Below are 23,734 nucleotides of genomic sequence, written 5' to 3' on the forward strand. Positions count from 1 at the left end.
TATGTATGTATGTATGTATGTGTGTGTATGTATGTGTGTGTATGTATGTATGTATGTATGTATGTATGTATGTATGTATGTATGTATGTTCGTGTTTGTTTGATTGATTGATTGTTTGTTTGTTTGCTTGTTTGTTTGTTTGTTTGTTTGTTTGTTTGTTTGTTTGTCATTGTGCATAAAGTCGTCACTATAATCTTTCGAGCACACGTCCGTACTAATGAAGTATTTCACTGCAATAACAAGCTGTGCTTCCAAGATCCCCAAATGGTCATGTTTGTTTGACTGTTCTTTTTCCTCTTCTGATCGCGGTAGCTAGTTATTCTGATTCAAGCCGTAAAGGGCAAATCAACTAAAACAGCCAATTGCACACAATGAGCCCTACAACAGACAGTGCTGCTCAGAGCACAGTGAGCAAACAAAACACAAAAACGCATAGGGTAACGCTTGGCAGATTGAGCACTACACCGAGGAAGGTTCCACATACATTTTTATTGTACACGTCATTCTATAATAGTTTCAGTCATCGTGAAACACAGTTCAGCACATCGAGACGGGTCTACACTATGATGTTTGCTACAGTAAACTCGCGCCGCGAATGTATTTTTAAAAAGTTTATTATGCTCTCGGTTGTCTGCTATTTTGTCTAGCTATATAAATGGCCGTTTGACATTTTCGCTGTCACAACTTATTGTGTTCAATGGAGTTTATTGCGTCCTTTCAGAAATCTTGCCTTTGTCCTTCTTCAGTATACTTGTACCAATTTTCTTTAATTTGTTTCTTGTATTCGTACTTAAGGCAAATTTCTCGATATTCTAATTCATGCTCTTTATTGCAGGGGGACACAGTTTATCTTAAGTATCTTATAGTCCACAGCGCCTTCGAGATAAAGACGAAAGCAATGAAACAACTTCAGACCGTAAGTATTTGACTGCTACCCTTCATCATTTTTCTGTGGTGCGTCTGCTTCTCAGTGAAGGACGAATATCCTATTTCCTTCATTTGAGTCCTTATATGGCAAAACCTCACTGTGACTCACTTATTTTTTTTTTTCGCAGATGTCCCAACAAATACAGCACCCCATGTTGTCGTGCCTTGTTGGTGTTTTTCTAGTCATATCCACAGCCACAGTAACTTACTATTTTACTGGTAGAAGAATCTGAGCTGGTGTTTGGCGATATTATCATACACTATTAGCAGATCCCAAGGCCTTCCGTTCAGTGCCGAAGATGTAATGCCCCACACCGTGCAATTATCATGTCAACACAATGCCCAAAAGACAATGTTATAAACAAGGTGCGTTCAATGTTTTCTAAAGATAATATTGTTTTCAAAATTAAAATTAGATTATTGAATTTTACGTGCCAAAACCACAATTTGATTATGAGGCACGCCGTAGTGAGAGGCCACGGTATAACTTGGACCACTCTGGGTGAACCTAAATCTAAATAGAAGAGTGCATTCGCATTTCGCCCCCACCTAAATGCGGCCACCGTTATCGGGATTTGATCGCACGACCTCGTGCTCAGCAGCCCAACACAATGTTGTTGTTCTTTTAAAAAACCTGGTGCTATTAAGTCGCAACGTATGTCCACGTGGGCAATAAATGCATATACGAACTTCACAATTAACACATTCCCTGTATGAAAAAAAAAATCGTTCTCACATGTTGGCTATTTTATCTAGCTTTTTTATGTAGATTTAAAGAAAACCAATGTCGAGCACTAAAAATATTGGAAACTTTTTTTAATGACTAAAACTATGTCGACTTCTATATCGTTTCATAATTTGCGCATTGCACCACCTGATAGAAGGAAAGCCTGTGCCGCCACTTGTTGATGATGAAATCAAGTAATAGAGCAGAACACAAGGGGTTATTTGTTTGCCATAATGACGACTGTCTTTCGGTTTACTAGTTTTCGTATCGTATGCGTCTCGTATTTTCATCATCAAACTTTGTCCTTAATTTATTTCATCGAGGACCTAGGCGCTCCGCATAACCCCGTCAGGCGAATGTTGGTGTGTGACAGCCTGCAGTCTCTCAAAGTAACTTGTTCTTGGGCTAGTTGGTTGACACTTGGTGAAACCCGCCGTGATTGCTCCGTGGCTATGGTGTTGGGCTGCTAAGCACGAGGTCGCGGGATCGAATCCCGCCCACGGTGGCCGCATTGCGATGGGGCCGGAATGCGAAAACAACTGTGTACTTAGATTTACGTGCACGTTAAAGAACCCCAGGTGGTCTAAATTTGCGGAGTCCACCACTACGGCACGCCCCATAATCAGAAAGTGGTTTTGGCACGTAAAACCCCATAATTTAATTTTAAACAATTGGTGAAGCCATAGTAGCGCACTGGGGGTGTCCGGTCTTGTCTTTCTTGTGTATGCTGTAATTGTGCTACATTGGCTTCACCAAGCCTACAGTACAAACGGAAGCTGATATCTGCCTACGAGAAAGAATTGATGCGTCATTCATTGTGCCTGTGACAGCGCAATAATCTTGAATGAAGTCGAACTTTCACACGAAGTAGTCAGCAACGCGTAGTAGTGAACATTTTACAGTAATACCTGCTTTTGCAAGAAGAAAAGTTGTGAATGTGCTCGCGTGTGCGCAGGCGAGTGTCTAATGGGCGACAAACTGCTGTGAGAAGTTTCACCCAAAGGACGTGAAACGATTATGTATATAAATAGCTGAACCCTGGAAAGCCGCCGGTTGCGATTTTTCTACATTCTCACCCCTGCTTCTTATCACGCCTCGAGAGAAGTGGTTTATTGTGTTCAAACCCTGTTCTTGGGCAAGTGTGGAGCCTGCGTGCACGCACCTTCCCTTCTATTTCTACTTGTTTAATTGCGCTAGAATGACTTCACCAAAGTTTAATGTGGACGGTGCCAGCACTTCGTCTGTTTCTGTCAACTTTGGTTTACCTCGCTGTAGTTACCTTCTTCACATTATCGTAAACGCCACACCCTCATACAGCTACCACTACAGAGAAGGAGTAGCAGGAGTGTTGCTTGCTTCACGCGGACCTGGCCTTGCAATAGCTTCCGCCGATTGATGCGCCCGATCGTCACTTAAGAAGTGCGTCAGGGTGCAATGCCCGTCACATTCCATCTGGTAACACAGCAGCCCCAGGCAACACAATGAACTTGACTCGGACAGCAACAGACCGCGCGTCATCAATTACGCGTCATCCCACACGGCTCCCTACTCACACTCTTACTCTGTATGTCGGATCAACTTTAGTATGAGCGGAATCGCCTCTACCCTACTAAATATCCGGTCTCCTCGCGTGAACAAAATGTCACTTGCGTGTGAGTGTGGGACCATCTTGCGCTTCACCCCATTTATTAATGCTTTACCTTCTGCGTCAAACTCGGGACACTAACAAATAATGGTCGATGTCACCAAGACCTTAACAATGCATGCACAACGACGATGTGCTATGTTCTGTCTTGTACCGTCACGCTGATGTTTGCGCTGGCCCTGTGCGGGTGCGATTAAGAAGAGCCTGTTCAGTTCTGTCAAGTCCCTTAGTCACACAAGGTTGGCGTGGTGGATACCAATATAAACGAGAATGGTTTGATATGCCCTGCTTTTTTTTTATGTATATGTAGCTATAACGCACGGAGCAGCATGATCTATCACTACAGACAGCACGCCGTGACCACATCGGCGCAGTCGGGCGAGAAACGAGACGAGGCATTCTAGACGGGTGGAAAATGATTCTTCTTTTTTTTTTGTGGCAAACATTTATATAAGTAACAGTAGTCGTCGGTCGTGACTGGATTAGTGGCGTCATCAATGCATGGTGCATTGGAGCCAAAAGACGATAGCATCTACATATATTGACACGTGTAATGCCTCGCACGTATCAAGGTAATCTTCCCATGGCAACATTAAAACGCCTGGGCGGCGATACATTTTCCTGTCAGCCACCTCGTGAAATCGCTCTCGCGGTACTCAGCGACCTCCTTAATTTCTCCTGCATCTGCCGATCACTTATTCACGTGTTTATGAAACGTAAAAGAGGATCTGTGACTCCCATGTCAACTAGGCGGCCAATTATTGAGCCCTGTTGAACGCTGTCATAGGCCTTTGATACGTCACAGAAGATTGCAGCTGTAGAAACGCCATAATCAATTATGTTATCCATCGCATTCAAACGTTGCCGGAAGCTAGTCATATACACTTGAAATAAGCTTATAGAGTTCAAGCCACCACGTCAGTCTGCCACATGCAAAGCTTTTCCGTCAATTTCCCCACGCAGGAAGTGAGGGTTGATGTGAGGTTAAGGCTGATCTTTACTTTCTGGACTTAAGTATCGGTACGGCCCAGGTCAACTCTCAAGATAACGGCACATCTCCATTTATCCAGATATGGTTGAAAAACAACAGAAAATTTTTCTACCATTTTTCAGGCTGCTTGGGAATTATCTGATTGGCGATTCCATTTGTTCTCGGAGCACAGTGGCGACGCAAGGAGTCTATGGCAGTGTGCAGTTCTCTAGATGTGAACAGGGTATCCATCACAGATCAAAGACATCACATCGCAGGCTGGAGGCAAAAAAGGTGTCACTGTGTATTTTCGAAGCTCTTACGTGTCTGCAAACTTATCATCCAGTGAAAGAAAAGGTTTCTTTTTCAGCAGGGAAAGTGTGACAAAAGGCTTCGGGGGCCTTGATGGACTGCCTAGAGTACTTACCACACACCATATTTCAGACGTCGACGTGAACACACTTTACTTCGCACAGAAAGCAGACCATTGACTGTTTCAGTGCTTCTTGATGTGTCGACGAATAGCATCTTTAAGTCCTCTTAACACCGTCTTCAGAGGGCCTCTCCTTTTTCACACAAGTTGCCTATCTGCTCTTCTAAGTGCAGCGGATATGTTACAGAGCTTTAAGTGCGGAGCTGGAAAGTGCTCTGGCAGCTTTAGAGTGGTAGTTGCTGCCTGCTGCCTTGCTTCTTAGTTGAATCAGATCACATTGCTGATTCTTAGCCTCAATAAAATCACTATGCGTGCTTTGGTAACTTTTTCAAGACTACGTTCCCTTCTGTGAAAACCAATAGCGCTTACAAATATCGGGAAATGATCGCTGCCCATCCGATATGGTGCTGTGACTGACTTGATTTGAACATCGTTCGAATGGAAAGTAAAGTCAATTGTACTCGGGGATGCAGGTAGTAAGTAAAACGTCACATTGTCAGCATTTCGTGAGACATAAGTCTAACTGACAATTCATTTTCGCAGCCGGCTTCCCACGAGTATGTGTTTTTGTCGCCCTACATAGCATGCTGCACATTGAAATCTCTTCATATGTTGCGTGGCGCTGGGAAGTGTAAGAAATGTTTCAACTAGAATTTTCTTCTCCTGGAACATGTACAGTCGACCAAAAAAGTTTACAGACCACGGGATCTCAGTAAATTCAATATCTACGAGCAGCCTTTAAAAGCAGCCAGTAAAACTGTGCATCACAATGTTGTTCGCATATGCCACAAAAGGCTAAAAATGGGAATACCAGGCTGTGTTTTGAGACTGAGGAGATATTCAGCTTTGTGTCAGATCTCTTGGTCCGTAAACTTTTTTGGTTGACTGTACACTGATACAAAACTGACTTGCATCCTGATGGACGCAACTTCTAGCACATTAGAACACAATTATCTGACATCCAGTGTGACATCAGGAATTTCCCGGAGAACATACAAGTTATCACTTCCAGCTTAAAAATATCTGATGTCATTGTTAGTATGGGCGACGCATCCAAATTAATACCATTATAAGACTATGACTTGTAAAGACTTTATTAAAGGTTTACGTTTCACCACTTGTAAAGCATGCTTTTTTGCACAACGGTTCTTTGTGTAACGAAGCCCTCTTTATGGACCTATAGAAACGGATTAAGGTTTGTAGTGGTCTTCGCTACTATGTGTAGCATGTGTTCGAAGAGAAAAGAAGAAACAAGACGAAATATATTCGAACATATGTAGAAGATAGCGAGAACCAAACCATAAATGCCGCAACATGAAGCTTTCAGGATACAACTTTGTACCGAAGTCGATTGTTTTCAACCTCTCTATGCAAACAAACAGAAGCTATAAAACTCTACGCCTGTGACTGGCTCAGTGATGAACTCTTGTGTGTGTAACACTGCAAACTGTGAACTTCTTCCTTCCTTCTCCTCTTTCAATCCCCTTTCCCCTTCCCCAGTGCACGGTAGTTTACCAGGCTCAGCTAACCTCCCTGCCTTTTCCTTCTGACCTCTCTCTCTCTCTCTCTCTCTCTCTCTCTCTCTCTCTCTCTCTCTCTCTCTCTCTCTCTCTCTCTCTCTCTCTCTCTCTCTCTCTCTCTCTCTCTCTTTCTTTCTTTCTTTCTCCATCTCTCTCTCTCTCTCTCTCTCTCTCTCTCTCTGCATATACATGTACGCGAAACTGAAGTTATGTACGTGAAACTGAATATGAAGTTACTGCGAATATTAACAGCGCAATAAGTCTGCTATGGCTATATGCGTCGCCTAATTGCGTGGAAACACTACTAATATTAACCCTGCGATAAGCACCCGCTGTGAAGTAGTCAGCCAAGTTTTATGCTCTTTCATACCTTATCACTGAAAAATAAAGCACCTATTCAAACCACGTCCCTCAAGATTGATAAAAAATGGAGCCCTGGCACTGTTCGTCTGTGTTAGTTTTTACATTTGCTCCTTTCGTTGTTCATTAACACGTATCACATAGTACTATGATTGCGGAAACGCAAGCCAGGTGCCTATCAACACATTTTATCCTTCTTAAAATAAAATCATTCGCACGCTCAATTTGTTTTTTGAATATAACAAATATAACATAATGTATAAAGTAAACTATTTTTGTCCTGTTATGCTTTGTTTCGTTGCGAATGAAGAAGCAATGTCATAAGTGGAATGAGAACAATAAGTGTTTCGGTTTGGCCGATTTGGTACATCTTGACTTCGTACACGAGGAAAAAAAGATTGGAGGACGCATAAGCATAACCTTTAAGAGTGGGACGCGATGGCATTCAAAGACCCCTGACTGCTTCTTATGCTCCCCGGCAACTGCAGTTTATGTAAGCGTAACATTTACAGGGAAACGCTGGCGGTGAACGCTATGCACGAAGGCAAACTTTCTGGTAGAAACGCGTCCTCTTGCGTGGGTCGATCTCATGTTATTGTTTCGCACTTTTAATATTTCAGTCTGAGAAGATCTAACATTAAAGATACGTGCTGTCTGTTTTTTTTTTTTCATACATTTGTTTGTGGGCTGCCGTTCTCAAGATTCCGAGGAATAACTCTGTAAAGAATGAAGGACAGGCAACTTTGGTCATAGAAGAGTGGTTGGGTACGCGTGGTTCTAAATTTGGTATGGAATGACTTTTACCGGAAAGACGGCCGACGCCGGACGCGGGGTGCCGACACCGAATTTTCTGCGACACGGGGCACTTAACGCCATCGAGTTGAAAATGAGAGACGGGGATAAAATAGCAATGACTTTCAATTGATCGTTTTATTGACGCGATCGACGCACACAACAATGTAGCAACATTGCAAAATGTATGAATCAAAAGCTTCTTGACCATCACAGATTTTGTGGCTGCAGAAGGATTGTTGGGAAGAATCACAGCCAGATAATCAGAAATTATTGAAGCAGAACTGATAGCTAGGCTTCATGAACATTGTGTATCGAAAACATCAATCGTGCATTGAGCAAACGAACTTTATCTTTATGCGAGCGTATTATATGTCTAATGAGGCAGAAAATCCGGCGTGATCAAGCGATTGCAATAAAATCATCATCATCATCATCATCATCATCATCATCAGTGGCATCATCAGCGTCATGTAGGACGTCAGTAGTAATACAGAAGATAGTAAATGGTATAAAAACGACAGTTAGTTGTAATTATGGGCAATTAATGTGAATTAAAGTGAATTATAAGGAAGTAAAGTGAATTAAAGTTAAAACAAGTTAGAGTAAGGTGACCTAAGGTGTAGTAAACTGAATTAATGGGAAGTAAAGTGAATGATCGTGAATTAAAATGGGAAAAAGTACTAACGTGAAGTACGGTGAATTAAAGTGGATTGAGGTAGATTGACGTTGGTAAATTTAGAGCAAGGTTAATTAAGGTGGATTCATGTGGGTTAATGCGCTGGTACAAGTTAGAACAAGGTGGATTAACATGGATTAAAGTGCGAAAATGGGGATACATTTGAATTAAGCTGGATTAACATTTATATATATCAGAGTAAGGTGGATTAAGGTGGATTAATGTTGAGTTGCGAAGGAGACGTGACAATGTATGACGTCACGTATCATGGACGTAACAAATTAGAGTAGTCATAATGCTTTCGCATTCAAACCACGTAAGGATACTTATGTGACTGTTACTTACTTTAATGAAGTGCGAAAGCGGCATGCATGCGCGGCTGAATATATATATAGGGCCAAGGTTTACGTCAATAAAACGATAAGTTGAAATTCAGCGTTACATGCGTTTCCGCATCTCATTTTTTCCTCCTTTCCTTTAACTCTTCTACGTATACTCAGTTAAGAACAGTAGCACCAGCATTGGTTACTCAAGAAAGAGAGAGAGACAAAAGTTTAATTATACAAAATGCAGAGAGGTCCACCTCTCGCTGGGGGAAGGGGAAGAGAGAAAGGAAGAGGCGCATGATGGGTTACGATGAGGAGAGGTGGAGGATGTAAAGCATGTAACAAGCGGTTAGGTCTACTCAAAGCCTACAGTCCAGTGCCGTACATATTAAAGAATCAAGTAAGGCCTGCGTGACCTGAAAACTCGATTTAACATCTGGCCGTATGGGCCTAAAATCACGTTCCGCCGACAATGGTAGGCAGTCGAGGGACGTAAGGTCATTGCTCAGCTTATGTCGCTCTTCCACGTACTGAGGGCAGTCACACAGCACATGACCTATAGTCTCATTCACATTGCGCAGCTCATAGTCTGGATACTCGGTGCATCACATGAGGCGTACGTACCCGCGCGTAAGCACCACCCCCAGCCTAAGTGTGATTAGGTTTATCGGGCTTACAGTCATCAAGATCCCTAAAGCTAAAGTTGGCGAATGAAGTGGCCTGTCAGTGAGGTGATCGCTAAAGTGAGGAACCTTTCGACGCCACCTGTCCGTCCAGATGTACGAGATACGCCACGAGAACGTCAATCCTTTCCTGGGTTGCCTGGCGGACCCGTCGCAGCCGGCGCTCGTGTGGGAGATGTGCACCCGAGGTTCGCTCACCGACGTGCTGGCCAGCGAAGACATCCGCCTCGACTGGACCTTCCGCCTATCGCTCCTCAACGACCTTGTCAAGGTACGCAAGCACCCTGTCAGCGAAACTAGCCATCGTAGCGATGCCACCTGTGACAGACAATGAATGTCGCAGTAGGTTGACGCTTTGTCATGGCGCCTCACGACATAACGATGCCTTGGCATGCAGGATTGCAAGATCTGCGTAAACGTTTAATTTCGATAAGTGTGTGAACATAGCCAGAAGAACCGCACAGCGTCATGTTACTCACATACGCTATTACCGGCCGGAAATCTTAGTACCGCACCGTGTACACAGTCTGCGGAAACATTCAGCTTCCTGGATTCCGCGGGCGTCCGTGTCTGAGACTGACAGCGCGTCCGCGAGCAATGTAAAACATTTTCAGCGGATAAAACCCTCCTTCCGTTGTCCCCTGCGCACGAATCGCATTGTCGCTTTGTAACGCTGCTGATGTCGGTGTCTTTTGACGAGAGCAGACACCTAATATTGAGCCATTCTATATATCCACTGAATGTGCTTCGTTGCTATTACTCCTGTTGAGTAACATCTTCGTAGTCTATAGAAATTCATACAGGAGAAAGAGAGAGAGAGAGAGAGAAAGCTTCAAAAGATACACTTCGCTTCGGAGATCCTTCGTGTTCCTTGTCTCCCTATTAGCCTACCGTCACATCCACGTGACAATGTTGTCGGTTCAAAAGCTCTTTCTTTTTTACCCCACAGGCTCAAGCCATCGATCTGGTTTCGTTCTGCCTGAACTTTCTTAATGCTACACTAATTCTTAGTGGCCGTTATGGCTCGGGACACGGGCTGTGTCGAGATTGGCTGGTATCGCGTTGCACTGAACCTGGGAAGTGCATCATGCGGTTTCCTTTACAGTGATACTGGCGGATCAGTTCTATTTGGACAATGCCGTCTTCGTCAGCCGTTGAGCCAGTCCACTTACACTTATTAGTTCGTCCAGCTGCTCGATTCTATAGTCTTCACACGCGTGCCTCACCGTTTCAACAACAGTGTCTGTACTCTGTTTTCCTTCGCCCGTTTCTCGAACGCCTTTCTTTTTGATAGTTTCCGCATTGCCTCGGAGTTACCATAAGGAATGCACGACGAATGCAATGGCCATTATTATGTATTATATACTAGTTCAGGCATATGTACGAACGTCCTCAGTGATACATCATTACGGGCCCATCAATGGGTAATGAACAAAAGCCGTGCTACTTGTAGCGAAGAACCTCGTCACGTCAATTTGGCTTTGGTTTTTTTACCTTTCCCTTTCGTTTGGCAGCAGTGAGCATAAAAACTTTGTTTAGAATTATATGTATTTGTCGTGTGGGCATATCGTCCGCGTTTTGAAAAAATATATATCGCTCTTGCATTTTCAGCGTTTTTCTGCTGCACGTCTACGCAATATCAAGCTATCATTTCCCTAATGTCAAAAACGCGTGTCCTCGCGTTTCCGGTATCATCTTTCTCACTCGGGCCAGTGTAAATACGGCGGCATCAATCTTTTGCCAATCCTCCCGTCCCGCAATTCGAGCTTTTCAACTCCTCGGCATTACTCGGAGCCCGGAGCCAAATGAAAAAATTTCGCTGAACTCGCCAATATCGGCTAGCTCTCTCTCGTCCTTTCTACTTATTCGCCTTCCATCTCGAATCTGTCCGCGAGCAACCTGAATAAACGAAGACATCCGTAAGTCGGCGCACCCCAAACCCTGCCTTTCGGTTGGTGTTGTTTCCGCAACATCAGTTTGTGTGTGCGACGCCCGCTCAAAACAAGAATCGCTCACCGTAAATCCCGATGCGATCACTCTCCACTCACCAGTGACGACGATCAAAAACGCGCGGCCGTCAAGTGGGCCGATCGCATCGTTGCTGCAACGCTGTCGTATACGGATTCACTAGAGGCAGCGATCAGTACAGCCCTCGCCAGCCCAGTGAGCCCAGCGAGCTTTCTTTTTGCAATTTTCTTTGTTTCCCTTATACGGCCGGAACTCTTAGCTAACGCGCGGCCTTCTTTCGCCTCGCCTCTTCCTAGCGGTGTGTACCGATGATCCTCGAGCGGACGTTACTACTCCGGAGAGATCATAAAAAGCCAAGTGCCGGTATTTCTCGCCGCCTGTTTTTATTGGGACAGTGCCGGACAGCATTCTGTTTCTCTTTTTTGAGAACCTCTTTGCTTCATTTCATTCTTTATTATATATTTATTTTATTTTTCGTTTCTTCCCCGTTCCGTTGGGCCTTGGCTTTGGAACCAATAAGCCAAACTGCTGTCGCGACGTTACTCTCTCTGTTTCAGGGGGCGGCTTCGAGCTTTTAAGCGTCTGTCGTCGGCCGCCGAGCGAGCGACCGTCTTTAACCTTGCAGTGTCGACATCGATTCAGTTGCCAATGCCACTGAACGGGCACCACGGCTGTTGTCATTTCTCAGCTCTCTCTCTCTCTCTCTCTCTCTCTCTCTCTCTCTCTCTCTCTCTCTCTCTCTCTATCGCTCAACGACTACGAGAACCAGAGCTCACGCGGCATTACGCACGGCGACAGCAACGGCGCCCTTTCGACAGGCGGCGTCGCGATGCCTTCGGCGTCGAGACGTACCAGCACTCCATTTCTTACTCGCCCCAACGTTCGCTACAGGCATTCCTCTCTCTTCTGCTCTTTCGCCTTTATTCTTATCTTCCCTTTGCTTCATTGCATTCTTTTCTTCGCGTTTTGTTTTCGTTTATCTCCCTTCCCGTCGCTTACCGACGGTTTCTCGACTTGCATTCGCTCTTTATACACAGCGGCGGCGGCGCCGGCGGCGGAAGGTTCCCTTCTTGCTCTTCCCTCCCTCCTCAATGTATTCGGCCATCATTTCTCTCGATTTCAGCGCGCGCTCCCCGAAGACCCTTATCATACTTTTAGAAGCTCGGGGAAGGCTTTCGCGTATCGTTCACATACGCCGTCTTACCGCTGACTTTAACGTGCGCGCGAATCCACTGCTCCTCGCGTCATTCACTTTCTTTTATCTCCTCTCTCTCTCTATTCCTATGCTTTGTTTCCTGGCTGTCCTCATTCACTTTTTTTCCTTTCTTTTTTTTTTTTGTCCAAATCCACTCGTAGACTCTTTCTCTTGAGCTTCTTTCAGTGCGAGAGAGAAATAAAAGTTCTACGAGAACACATTACGCGCTTTCGCCTGCCTAGCCCTTGTCATATATATATATATATATATATATATATATATATATATATATATATATATATATATATATATATATATATATATATATATCCTCTTTGTTTCTCGACACCGATCTTTCTCCCGGCTTTCCCTGCGAGTCAAATAGTCCCCCGAGGCTCTGGAATGCCCGTCATTCAAGTTCCGCGAGATCGTGTACACTCGTCTATTTACCGTGCCGATGGAATGTGCCCTAAGGCAGGTTGATTTGAACAAAAAAAAAACGAAACAAACCAAGAACAAAAGAGGTGAATTGAACACAGCTTTCGGCACTCGACCCGCTTGGTGCCCCCTAAGATACATTCCAACGGCGAAGCCAGGAGCGATGTTATTCGATGCAATGTTCTTCCCTTTTTCCCCCTGTTTGTCGGGACTCAAAACGTGAGAAAATGGAACGCGCGAATGCGTCGTTGAAAGGATTGGGAGGGTCAGGTTTGCTGAGCGATATAGGTTCCTCTGTGCGGCATCGCTGTTTTGCTGTCTGAAGCTCTTCGGCTTCCTCGGCAAACATTTTCGTAGTGAACGTCACGCACGTGATCAAAGACTCGGCTCATTGAAATCTTAAAGTGACTGATTGCTGTCAGATCGACCATCTCGTTTTTTTTTTAATATTTAATTCTGGTTGTGCGTATTGATCTCTAAGTGCGGCGTTTAATGTCAGGATATTGCCTGGGATGTCTAAAGTGATGACCGGGGACACTGAGAAAGATGGACAGGAGCACCGAATCGACAATTTGGTAATGCATTCGGTGCGTTCAACCAATCTCTCTGCGACGCGCCGAACCTACCACAGTGCCTTCATCCTCCACCGACAGTCCGGTCTTTTCCTCACGTCTCTGTAACGTGATCTTGTCCATTTCTTTTTTCGCTAGCGGTGGATGATAATGATTATGGTGACGATTTTTAATGCTATACCTTTAGAACCAGTGTGGCATCAAACAGGCAGCTAGCGTTCTTGAGCTCATCAAGATTTACATTATCTAGTGCAGTCGAGCATGTCACATATCTCTTCAAGCTGTATTTTAAGGTTACCTTTCCTGTGATGACACCGGCACCAGCACTTCTCGACTTCTTTTCTTTCGTTCTTTCTTTATCTTCCTTCCTTTTCTTTCCTTCTTTCTTGTTTTTTCACTTGTACTCTAAGCGTTTCTTGCTTGGCTCGATCACTGACCAGTTAACACTCCCATCAATTTTAATTGAACCCTGCCGTTTCTAGAAGGTAGACGTTTTCTGCGGGTCTGGCTCGGTTAATACCTTGGCTCTCCATCAGAATGTTCTGAGCCGTCTTCGAACCTTTTCTGCAGGAGACGCGTGTCTCGCCCTGTTGCGAATGTTTCTCTCAAGCAGCCAGCTCTGTCCTCAAATATCAAGGCACTGCCATTTGCCGCACTGCCTTCGGTAGAATCACACTCACTGCAACATATGATAAGAAGTAAGCAGAACCGAAGGAAAGCAATCTTTACGATATAAGGTACACCCATTATCATTTACTCGTCGGCCTGTACACTTCGAGTCAGTGCTCACTGGTAATGGTTTCGCACGAGCCACGCATAGCGAGAATTCTCTGTTCGCCAAGTCCCCCCCCCCACCCCTACACACACACACACACACACCATCTAAACGCGTCTGTACGTATGTCGCAGGGTATGAGGTACCTGCACAACTCGCCAATAAGACAACATGGTCACCTGACGTCACGTAACTGTGTCATCGACTCTCGCTGGGTGCTCAAGGTCACCGACTACGGGATGCCCGCCTTTCAGGATCTCCAGGCCATCGCAACGCTAGTGAGATCTGCCAAAGGTAAGCACATTAGTCGGTTTTACGATACTCTCCATCCGTAAAACCAGTTTACACTGATTTGTGCCTACGCCTGAATTGTATTTTCATCCTTCGCTGCTTCCGTTCAGCAAATATCAGTGGATGTTCCTTGTTCATTCGTTTTCCAAAAACTGGCATAGTTTGCGACCTCGTGAAAATATCAAAATGTGTGTTTATGAGTAAAATGTAACGCGAAAATGGGCCAGACCGTTGCTTTTTCTTTAATTTTGCAGTCTGCGATGAGTTGATAACATAAAGAAGCATGCTTGCAGGAATTCATCATTTGTAGTGTATTTCAGCCAGCTTCGATGTATGCGGGAGCGCTCTACTTTAACTCGAAGCCTTCGTTATTGATGTCATAAATCTCCCTCTCGCGATCGCTCTAGCACACCTATAGCACAGAAAGAATTAAAAGAAAAGGGGGGGGGGGGAGGGTTGAAGGGGCGTCGATTTTCGATTCTGGCCGCCGCCACCGCCGCAGCCGCTGTGATAGACGAACTTGGCGATCGTCGTCCATATTTGACAGCGACTGCCGCTTCGTCTTGTGCTGTGGCGAGAAGTCATCTTAGATGGCTGGATGGATGTCGCCACCGAGGTACTTACGATATGACCTAGCGGAAAATTTGGCGCCACCGTCTATTGGAGTTTCCTGGCTGACTCTGTCCCACCGTGTGAACGCCGGAATTTGGATGTGCGAGGCGTGCCTCAAACGCGGCCTTAGTTTGAAGCAATCATTTCCGCTATCGTTAACTTTCCTAAATTTACCTGGTATAAGCCTCCCGCAGTATGCAGTTTACTACGTAGCTGCACTCATTTCGTGCTTTTTCCCGAGTAAATCGACGCGCAATGTTGCGGGCTTTCTTACTTTGATTGATTGCAGAAAGGGGGTGCCAAAGGACACTGGCGCAAGGAAGGTTACAGCACCTGCCCTAGTATTTAAATACGTATTTTATTAAAGACGCTAGAATAACATAACATGTCGCATCCTATGTTAAACTATCTTCAGGAAAGCCCCGTGCATCAGTTACGCACGTCGTGACGACGGTTGCGTTTTCAGCGAGCAATCTTCTCTCCACCAATTTCCTTTTCCCAACTCATAGGTCTGTCTTCTTAATTCTTTAGGTTACTTTCTCTTTCCCTCCACACAGGGTAGCCAACCGACTTTATTTTGGTAAACCTCATTAAACACTACCACTCTCTCCTCTGATCTACTGTCTTTTGTCCAACGCATCCTGTTCTGCCGATTTTTATTTTATTTTGTGTCATGTGCGATGTGTGCACATATAATGCACGGCCTGCGCGCGCGATGTGCTTTCATGGTTAAAAAAGCAATGCCAAGTCCGAGCTTTAAGAAATTAAATATAAAGGGGTTGGCTTCTTATCTCGTCCAGCAGTTAATTTTGTTCTTCTTTGGTTGAGTGTCGAGGAGCAGTTATCGATAACAGTCCCTCGTTCGCAAGTCACAGCCCTTAAATTTTATTGGTGTTAAAGTGTAAAGAATAGAGCGAACTTTGCCACGTTGAAGGTGGCGGTGTTTGAGCTGCGGGAAGCAAGACTTCGTAATCTTGAAAGAGTAGAGTAGACCACAGGGACCACAGGGGCTCAAAGTGCTTTCATTTGATGCCGTCGCATCAACGTTGGAACGGCACCCCCCCCCCTTTTTTTTTGTGTGTGTGTGTGTGAAACCGCTTTCAGCCGCAGCCTGCCGTTATCGAGCCCGAAGAGGCTCACGTACAAGAGGCTTTATCTTAAACGGCAAATAGGGAGCACCATCACACACACAAACAAACGACGCAGCGAAAGGATGAAAGAAAAGCCGAAAAAAAAAACCAAGTCACTAGGGAATGGCTCTATAGTACAGCTACAAAAAAAATAAAGAAAAAAATCATGCCGATGAACTAGAAGTGGGTTTCGAATCGCACGTTTCACGTGTCATTTACTGCTCTTCTCCAATATTTACGTCTGCATTTTTGCTTTCTTTTTCATGCGCATTGTAACGCAAAGAGAAAGAAGAAGCGAGCAAATGCGAAAGTGTCACCTCGCGAAATAATAGAGGGATAAGCAAAACACCAAGTACGAAACAAGAAACACCATAGAGTAGCACAAAAGAACAAGATATTGTCGCTGAGGTGGAAGGTCGCGAGGTGGTGGGAGTCCGACCGAGACGAGTCTCGACGAGTCCCACGGGTTTTTACCTCCGGCGGTTGCAGACCTCCTGTGGACGGCGCCCGAGTTGCTGCGCGGAGACTGCTCGCTCCTGCGTCGCGGCACCCAGGCCGGCGACGTGTACAGCTTCGCCATCGTGATGCAGGAGGTGTTGCTCAGGGGAGACCCCTACTGCATGCTGCCCCTAACGGCCGAAGGTGAGTGCGCGCTGCATGCGCCAGTGAGCGTGCGTGCGTGCGTGCGTGCGTGCGTGAGTGAGTGAGTGAGTGAGTGAGTGAGTGAGTGAGTGAGTGAGTGAGTGAGTGAGTGAGTGAGTGAGTGAGTGAGTGCGTGATTGACTTAGTGAGTGAGTGAGTGAGTGAGTGAGTGAGTGAGTGAGTGAGTGAGTGAGTGAGTGAGTGAGTGAGTGGAGTGAGTGAGTGAGTGAGTGAGTGAGTGAGTGAGTGAGTGAGTGAGTGAGTGAGTGAGTGAGTGAGTGAGTGAGTGAGTGAGTGAGTGAGTGAGTGAGTGAGTGGGCGAACCGCTCTGCCCGTGTTTTGCTGCCGGATGCGCGCGCGAACCGCTTCCATGTGAGAACCTGCCCCGGACTCACCGCGACTTTTACAATCGATCAATAAAAGTTTTCACACGTCCATCCCGGCCCAGCATCCGAACTCGGTTAGCAAATTAAGCGGAGCCTTCGCGAGCGAGTCCCAGGGGAGCGCTTAGGTACACAAACGAGAAGTTGGAGCGTGTCGCCATAAATCCCGTCGAATAGTACCAACTTCGTGGGTAGATCTGCAATCAGCCCTTGTACGAGTCCCAGTACGTTTCTCTTGTTTTTTTCTCCCCCGCTCTTCCGTGAACACTTACCTTTTTTATGCCAAATAGGAAAGCAGACGCATAAAGGCCCCCCAGTATTAGTTTTGTGCAAATCTAACGAATGATTACAACACTACATCCTCAACAATTCTTTTTTCTGGAGATGAAATTTACGTGCCAATAGGTGCTGTACGCTCAAAATAGAAAATTGGGCGAGTCGTCTCAATGGCGCTGTCGCTCTACGCTCGTTGCTCAGAAACAAGCGGCAAGCTGAGCTGGGAAAGAAAACATTTTCAAACAAAATGGAAGCTACAGCTACCTACCAGAAAACTAACGCAAAACGCACACTTACTTTTTGTCACTCCAACAGTACCCGCTTCGTTACAAAGTTGTAAAGCGAGTAGCCTTCACCACCTTTTTCTCGCCATTTTTGTGGTCGGTGGTGGGACTTTCGGCTCCGATATGATTACGATCAACATTTATTTACTAGAGATGCCTCATTGGCCTAAATGGCAGAGGATATGGCGATGCAAAGGGCGCGCTGTCTTTTGGAGAGGTGCGGCTCAAGCGTTACGAGGAATCTTCACTACACTCTTACGCTCACCGCGACAGACATTAGGGCGCGTAGCCAATAAACGAGGAGCCGTGACAACCTGCTCATTAGTAAACAAAAATCAGTCAATAATATTTGCTTTTCTGCTTCCTGTTTTCGAGGCCATTCTTGCAGTGACAGTCTTGCAGGAGGTCTCCGCTAAATGCTGAAGGAATTTACTCAGTTTTATGAGAGCAAGTCGCTTTACTGAGATATATGTCCACAATTTTCCACCCTTCTGCGGCAGGAAACCCAGAGTGTGCGCGCAGGAAGTTCTGGAAGCGCTGCCCACGTAATGTTCCACGCATCGTTTACTTTATTTAGACAAGTGGGTTTCCCGCCCATGCGAGGCGTTATCCGGCGAGGCGCTTCTGTCGACGACAGGTCTCTGACGGGCCACCACTTGCTGTACAAGTGCGCGACGACAGATTGGATGGCTCAGTACTTTCGGCCATCGAAGCGAGGCGCTTTACGTCACGGCAGCGTCAAGCAAGACGTCGGCAGCGCGCTCAGCAGCTCGGCGTTCTTTGGCCGCCCAGTTCCGGAATCAAAGCGTGGCAAAGCGAAAAAAGAAATCGGGCAAGCTCGCACTCGGTTACGCCAGGCTTGAACCAGCGAAGCTGGTCGATTAGAGGCTATTCCCGCTACTGCTAGGTTGTAACTAGTACACTCTAGTTGTAACTTGGCTGCGGCTATATTGAAACTTGGCTTCAAGTAGTATGATCGACCAGCTCGCGCGACCGAATGCGAGCATGCCCGTTTATTGAGCGACGTAGACTCATCAACGTGAATGCCAGAGGCCTTTTATTCAGCCAAACCCGAAGTGTCTAGTAGAAGTCGTCATCACACCCCGTTTGCCGCGGAAGACCCGTTTCTCGACAGGTCCTATACAGCCGCATCTCGTCGTGGTCGTTGGCCTCCGGTAAGATGTCTGGGAGCACACACATGCCCCGTGCACGTTTCTCGACACACTGAACCGTGTTGAGCGTCGATAGGTTCGAGTCAAACCACAGTCGATCGCACAGGAATGTCCAAACTCCAACGAGAGGAATTAACTCACGTTGGTACCGAGCGTTGGCACCCCCGGTTGAAGCGCGAGCTCGGCGTCGCTCGTACTCGGCCTCCCGCACTGTATGCAGGGTCTCGGCGTAATCGTCGATGCTTCGCAGCGATCCTGGCTCTCTCTCGACTGGCGTATCCTGGGTCGTCGCGTGGTCGCCACCTCTTCGCTTCGGCTTCCCTGGCCAAGTAGGTCAGATCGGCCCATCGTTGCCGTTGCTCCTCCCGCATCGCAGCAATTCTAGCTTCGCGACGCGCTGCCTCTTCTTCGGCAGTACGAACTTTCCTAGGCCGCCCCATGGCGTTAACTGACCGAGCGCCGCCGAGCAAACGCTTTCAGATCCTTTTCAAGGTCAAGCGCTCGTCTGACCGTAATCGCGGCGCATGTGCAGATCTCGGCGGAGTTTTGTGATACGCGGTCCATTTTAAGCCGAGCAAGAACAGCTTCGCCGTTAAACATATCGACAAATATCTGAACAGCGGCTTGCTCCTGTTACAATCGCGTAAACTTTTCTGGCCTTCCTCGTCAACCATCTGCAATACTATCATTCCCACGCGTGCCTTAAAGCCAGTAATCAAGCGTTAATGTACGAACGGTAGTTATTTACTTCAAAAATTAAATTTTGGTGTTGTACGTGCCAAAACCACGATCTCATTGAGAGGCATGCCGCGTGCGTGCTCGGGATTAATTTTGGCCATCGGAGTTCCTTCACGTGCACCCAATGCACGGTACACAAGCGTATTTCTTTCACTCTTATTTCCGCCCTTATCGATCGTAACTGCCGGGATCGAGAGAGAGAGAGAGAGAGAGAGAAACTTTATTTGGTTCCTTCAAGGATTTACCCGCGACCTCGAGCTCTGCAGTGCAACGCCGTATCCACAGGGCCACTGAGACGGGTTTATTTGATCGTATTAAGCTCAATGCAGCGGCTGTGCACTCATCTAATGTCCCCCTGACGCAGGGGACTACTGGAAGAGGGAATTTTCATAGCACTTTTTTTTTCTAATTTGTTTTCATTAAAGAAAGAAACCAGTAGATTATTTGTACATGTTCACTGCTGACCCAGATTGCTGACTTCAAATCACTGCTTTGGTCGCCGCGCTGCCTTCCTTGCAGAAATCATAGAGAAGTTGAAGCACCCGCCGCCTCTCATCAGGCCATCTGTGTCTAAGCAAACAGCCCCACCCGAAGCTCTGCACATCATGCGTCAATGCTGGGCCGAGTCTCCTGACATGCGGCCTGACTTTGACGTCATCGCGGACCGCTTCAAGTCTCTGTATCACGGAAGGTGCGTTAACTCAGCGTGCAGCTTTCAACGGCGCACAAGTGCTGCCTCAAACAAAATGTAGCTGTCAGAAACACAAGTGTCAGTTAAAGATATGTGACACGCCATAAACCAGCGCTCAAACAACCCACTGAAATGACGTGTCGACTGTTATAGCTAACAAGCAGCGAAGTATTATAGAAGCGTCATTTCATTCTTACGTTTAAGAACACGTGCGTTATGAGCTGAGCAAGATTGCCAAGGGAGAAACTACTTACCCTTTAAAAAGCTTCTGCGAGACAGGAGCTGGAAAATTGCTGGTATTTTTATTTGCAGATGCAAAACGTTAATGTTGAGGTAATACTAGGCACGCGCCTTTGAAACCAAGCTCAATTTACCGCGCATTATGGATACCCTTTTCATAACTAGAAGTATCAACGTTCTCATTTTTTCATTCTTCATTTTTTCGTTCTCATTTTATATTTGGCCCTCATATCACATATGACTATTAAAGTACATAAAGTTAAGGTGAATACAATTGAATATATCTGAACTGTTGCATTGAACGAGAACTATCATATAGATATGCACTGACTTAGATATGCACTGAGTTAACTAGGTACGACAGAAGCTTCAACAGATTCAAAATCTTCAACCACTGTGACTTCAACCTGCACACGGCTGCAATATGGTGACATACTGTTCATGTCATGTTCCTCAAAGCCTGACTGAAGGTGTGAAAACTGACTCGTCAGTGTTCTACGCTGCGTTAAATTAGGAGTCGGGTTTACAAAAATTGATTACGCTAAAACCCTTCTTGAGAGAAAATTCCAGCCAACCGCAATGTTATACCTATTGTTACAAGCGTGGCGAGTCGCAATAGACCCTCTCCTCAGAAAGTAGCCCTTAATAATATTGTTACGGGGATGTTGGGGGTATAGATAGACCTCCACCAATATGTGACGGGGATTTTGGGGGTATAGACAGACTGTATTTACGATGTATATGCAAGCAGAGTCAATGGGGTTAAGATGGCTGACTAGTAACAACACGCAGCAGCCAGCGTCTCGCGATCTTCTTCTTCCTCTCTCTCCTTTTATCATTCCGTAACAATGTTATCAGCGAAGGCGACTACCTAATGGCAAGTCGCGCTTATGAACAAAAATCTTTGTGAATTCGGCCCGTGATTTTTTCTTCCTTTTTCGCTGAATTGTTCTCGAGTGCATAGGCGTCTAGATGTAGGTGACATTCCGTTCTAAGGCACTCAAAGCGCTCAAGCCACTCCGCCCTAATGACACTTACAATTGCGTTTGCAGGAAAGCTAACATCGTCGAAACCATGTTTCAAATGCTGGAAAAGTACTCCAACAACCTCGAGGACCTCATCAGAGAGCGGACAGTGCAGCTGGATGAAGAGAAGAAAAAGACCGAGCAACTTCTCAACAGAATGCTGCCGAGGTATCCCACGGTTCCTCATCTGAGCTCATTAGCTCCTTTCGCTACGTTCTGTAAAGAAACATTGGTTTCTGGGATCCGTTTGCTTTTACAGTAAGTGAGGCCACCAGTGTAATATGCACGACACATACGCATCTTCTGAAAATGGTGGACGAAGTGTAGGAATGCGGGCGGCTTTGATTTACCATGCATGCTTTCAAGTCTGCCGCCCTTTAACAAGAGTTTCATTGAGAAGGGAAATGAAAGAATAAAAATGCTCACAGATGTCTACAACGTAGCAAATTCCTTATTGTGATACTTTCATCTGAGCACCAACGTACCTTCACATCGCAAGCCTCTCGCGAAAGTGCTTTTGAAAACAATTCGATGATTACATCATTCACGCCATCACTGTTTTCCATGTGGGGCGAGTGTTCTGTCTGGATTTGTGATTAAGCGCCTATCTTAATGGCGAACAGTGTGATATTCACTACCTCTTGACTCTGCTAACAATGTCCATTCCTTCAAACTTCATGTAGGGAGGCTGCTTAGGTAAAGAAACGTGGAAGTCGCCTTACAGTGAGGCAGTAAATCTAAACGGCTGCTTGGTCTCATCTGCGCCAGGAAACATTGTAGAGTGAAATGCTGTGTGCACGCCTACTCGTAAACGCAAATCTGGTCCGCATCGATAGGTAGTAATGAGACAGCAGCGAAACGGTACGGTGTCGTTTTTGGGTGCAAAAGCTACCTTGAGTTACACTTTGCGCAGGACGAGCTCGGTTCCGCGTGTAATGTGTGCTATAGGAGTTGCTTCCTGTCGGATGTGTATGCGGTGTTGGAACACCGCGAGTTTTCGCTGGACGAGACGCTTCCGGGTGAAAAATGTGTCTAACTTGGTCGCAAAACGTTGCTGAACAAGAACAGCCATTCCACTCAAACACTAATAAAAGCATCGCTCACGTCGATTCCTACAGCGCGTCGTATTCCCATAACTCTATATTTTTTTGTTTCCTTGAGTTAGCACAAACTCGTTAGCCGCATTGAACCACTGCACGGTGACAACTGCGCTCCAGTGGCCTCTTTTAAATGATAAATACTATGAGCGTAATTTCTCAAGACTAACATGTTTTCCCTTGTTTGCGAAATGCGCGTAGTGTCACGTCTCCTGCTGGAACTACACCTCTGTCATTAGTTCAAATGCGGCGCGAGGTACACGCCGTGAATGCAGGGTTAAGCAGGAGACATATGGTATACGATGGAGATATGCTTGCTTCCATTGATGTAACATCAATGGAGGCAAGTCCACGTTGAAATTGTTAGAAATTTGCTAAGTGTGGTTGTTGCTATGATTATCCCTGCGTCCTATCACGCTCGGAATTGTAACATGCATATACTGCTTTCTGCTGCACAGCCCGAAGGCAGAGCTTTTGATTCCAGTCCAAGACGGTCGCGTTTTCGTGGTGACTCAGTGCAAAGACGACCGCGCAGTGACAATGAGCCAGTCTAGAAGGACTCTAACTGGTCTAAGTTAATGAAGACTTGTAATCACGTTATACATCAGTGTGAAGCATGTTCAACGTTAAAGCTGTTCATTGCTGCCACAGAAGGGGGCATGCAAGCGGCTCAGTACGGTAACTCTCATGCGGCTGCTCCTAGGAAAAGGATCGAGGAAAAGTGAACTTGAACTGAATAGAATTGAATGACTGGGGTGTCGACTTAGGCGTGTCTCATACGTGTGCGGTTGGTGTAGCCTTGGTGCATTCGGAGGAATCAAGTAATTGGCTTAATAGCGATACTCTTAACTATCCAATTATCTTATTAAAAGTAAATGAGAAATTATTTCATTGCACTCCGGCTTTTCAGCTCCGTAGCAGAGACTCTCAAGGCCGGCCTGCCCGTGGTGCCAGAGAAGTTCGAGGAAGTGACCGTTTACTTCAGCGATATCGTCGGCTTCACGACCATATCAGCATACAGCGAACCAATGGAGATCGTAGACTTTCTGAACGACCTCTACACGGCTTTCGATTCGACTATCAATCACTACAACGTCTACAAGGTATGGCGCCGTCTATACTGTTCACAGAGCCTCAAATAGT

At 45.9% G+C, this 23,734-nt stretch overlaps 1 protein-coding gene across 1 annotated transcript in view; it reads left to right on the top strand.

The window, feature by feature from the left end:
- Nucleotides 1-23,734, top strand: part of LOC142572249 (retinal guanylyl cyclase 1) — a 217,804-nt gene that overhangs the window by 172,094 nt on the left and 21,976 nt on the right. Inside the window, exons 8-14 of the mRNA XM_075681222.1 lie at nucleotides 836-916; nucleotides 9,157-9,333; nucleotides 14,145-14,304; nucleotides 16,533-16,685; nucleotides 20,058-20,229; nucleotides 21,522-21,662; nucleotides 23,502-23,694. Coding sequence (XP_075537337.1) covers nucleotides 836-916; nucleotides 9,157-9,333; nucleotides 14,145-14,304; nucleotides 16,533-16,685; nucleotides 20,058-20,229; nucleotides 21,522-21,662; nucleotides 23,502-23,694 — 1,077 coding nt within the window. The remainder of the gene's footprint in view (nucleotides 1-835; nucleotides 917-9,156; nucleotides 9,334-14,144; nucleotides 14,305-16,532; nucleotides 16,686-20,057; nucleotides 20,230-21,521; nucleotides 21,663-23,501; nucleotides 23,695-23,734) is intronic.

The sequence above is a fragment of the Dermacentor variabilis genome, chromosome 2 (genome assembly GCF_050947875.1).
Source record: "Dermacentor variabilis isolate Ectoservices chromosome 2, ASM5094787v1, whole genome shotgun sequence".
NCBI lineage: Eukaryota > Metazoa > Arthropoda > Arachnida > Ixodida > Ixodidae > Dermacentor > Dermacentor variabilis.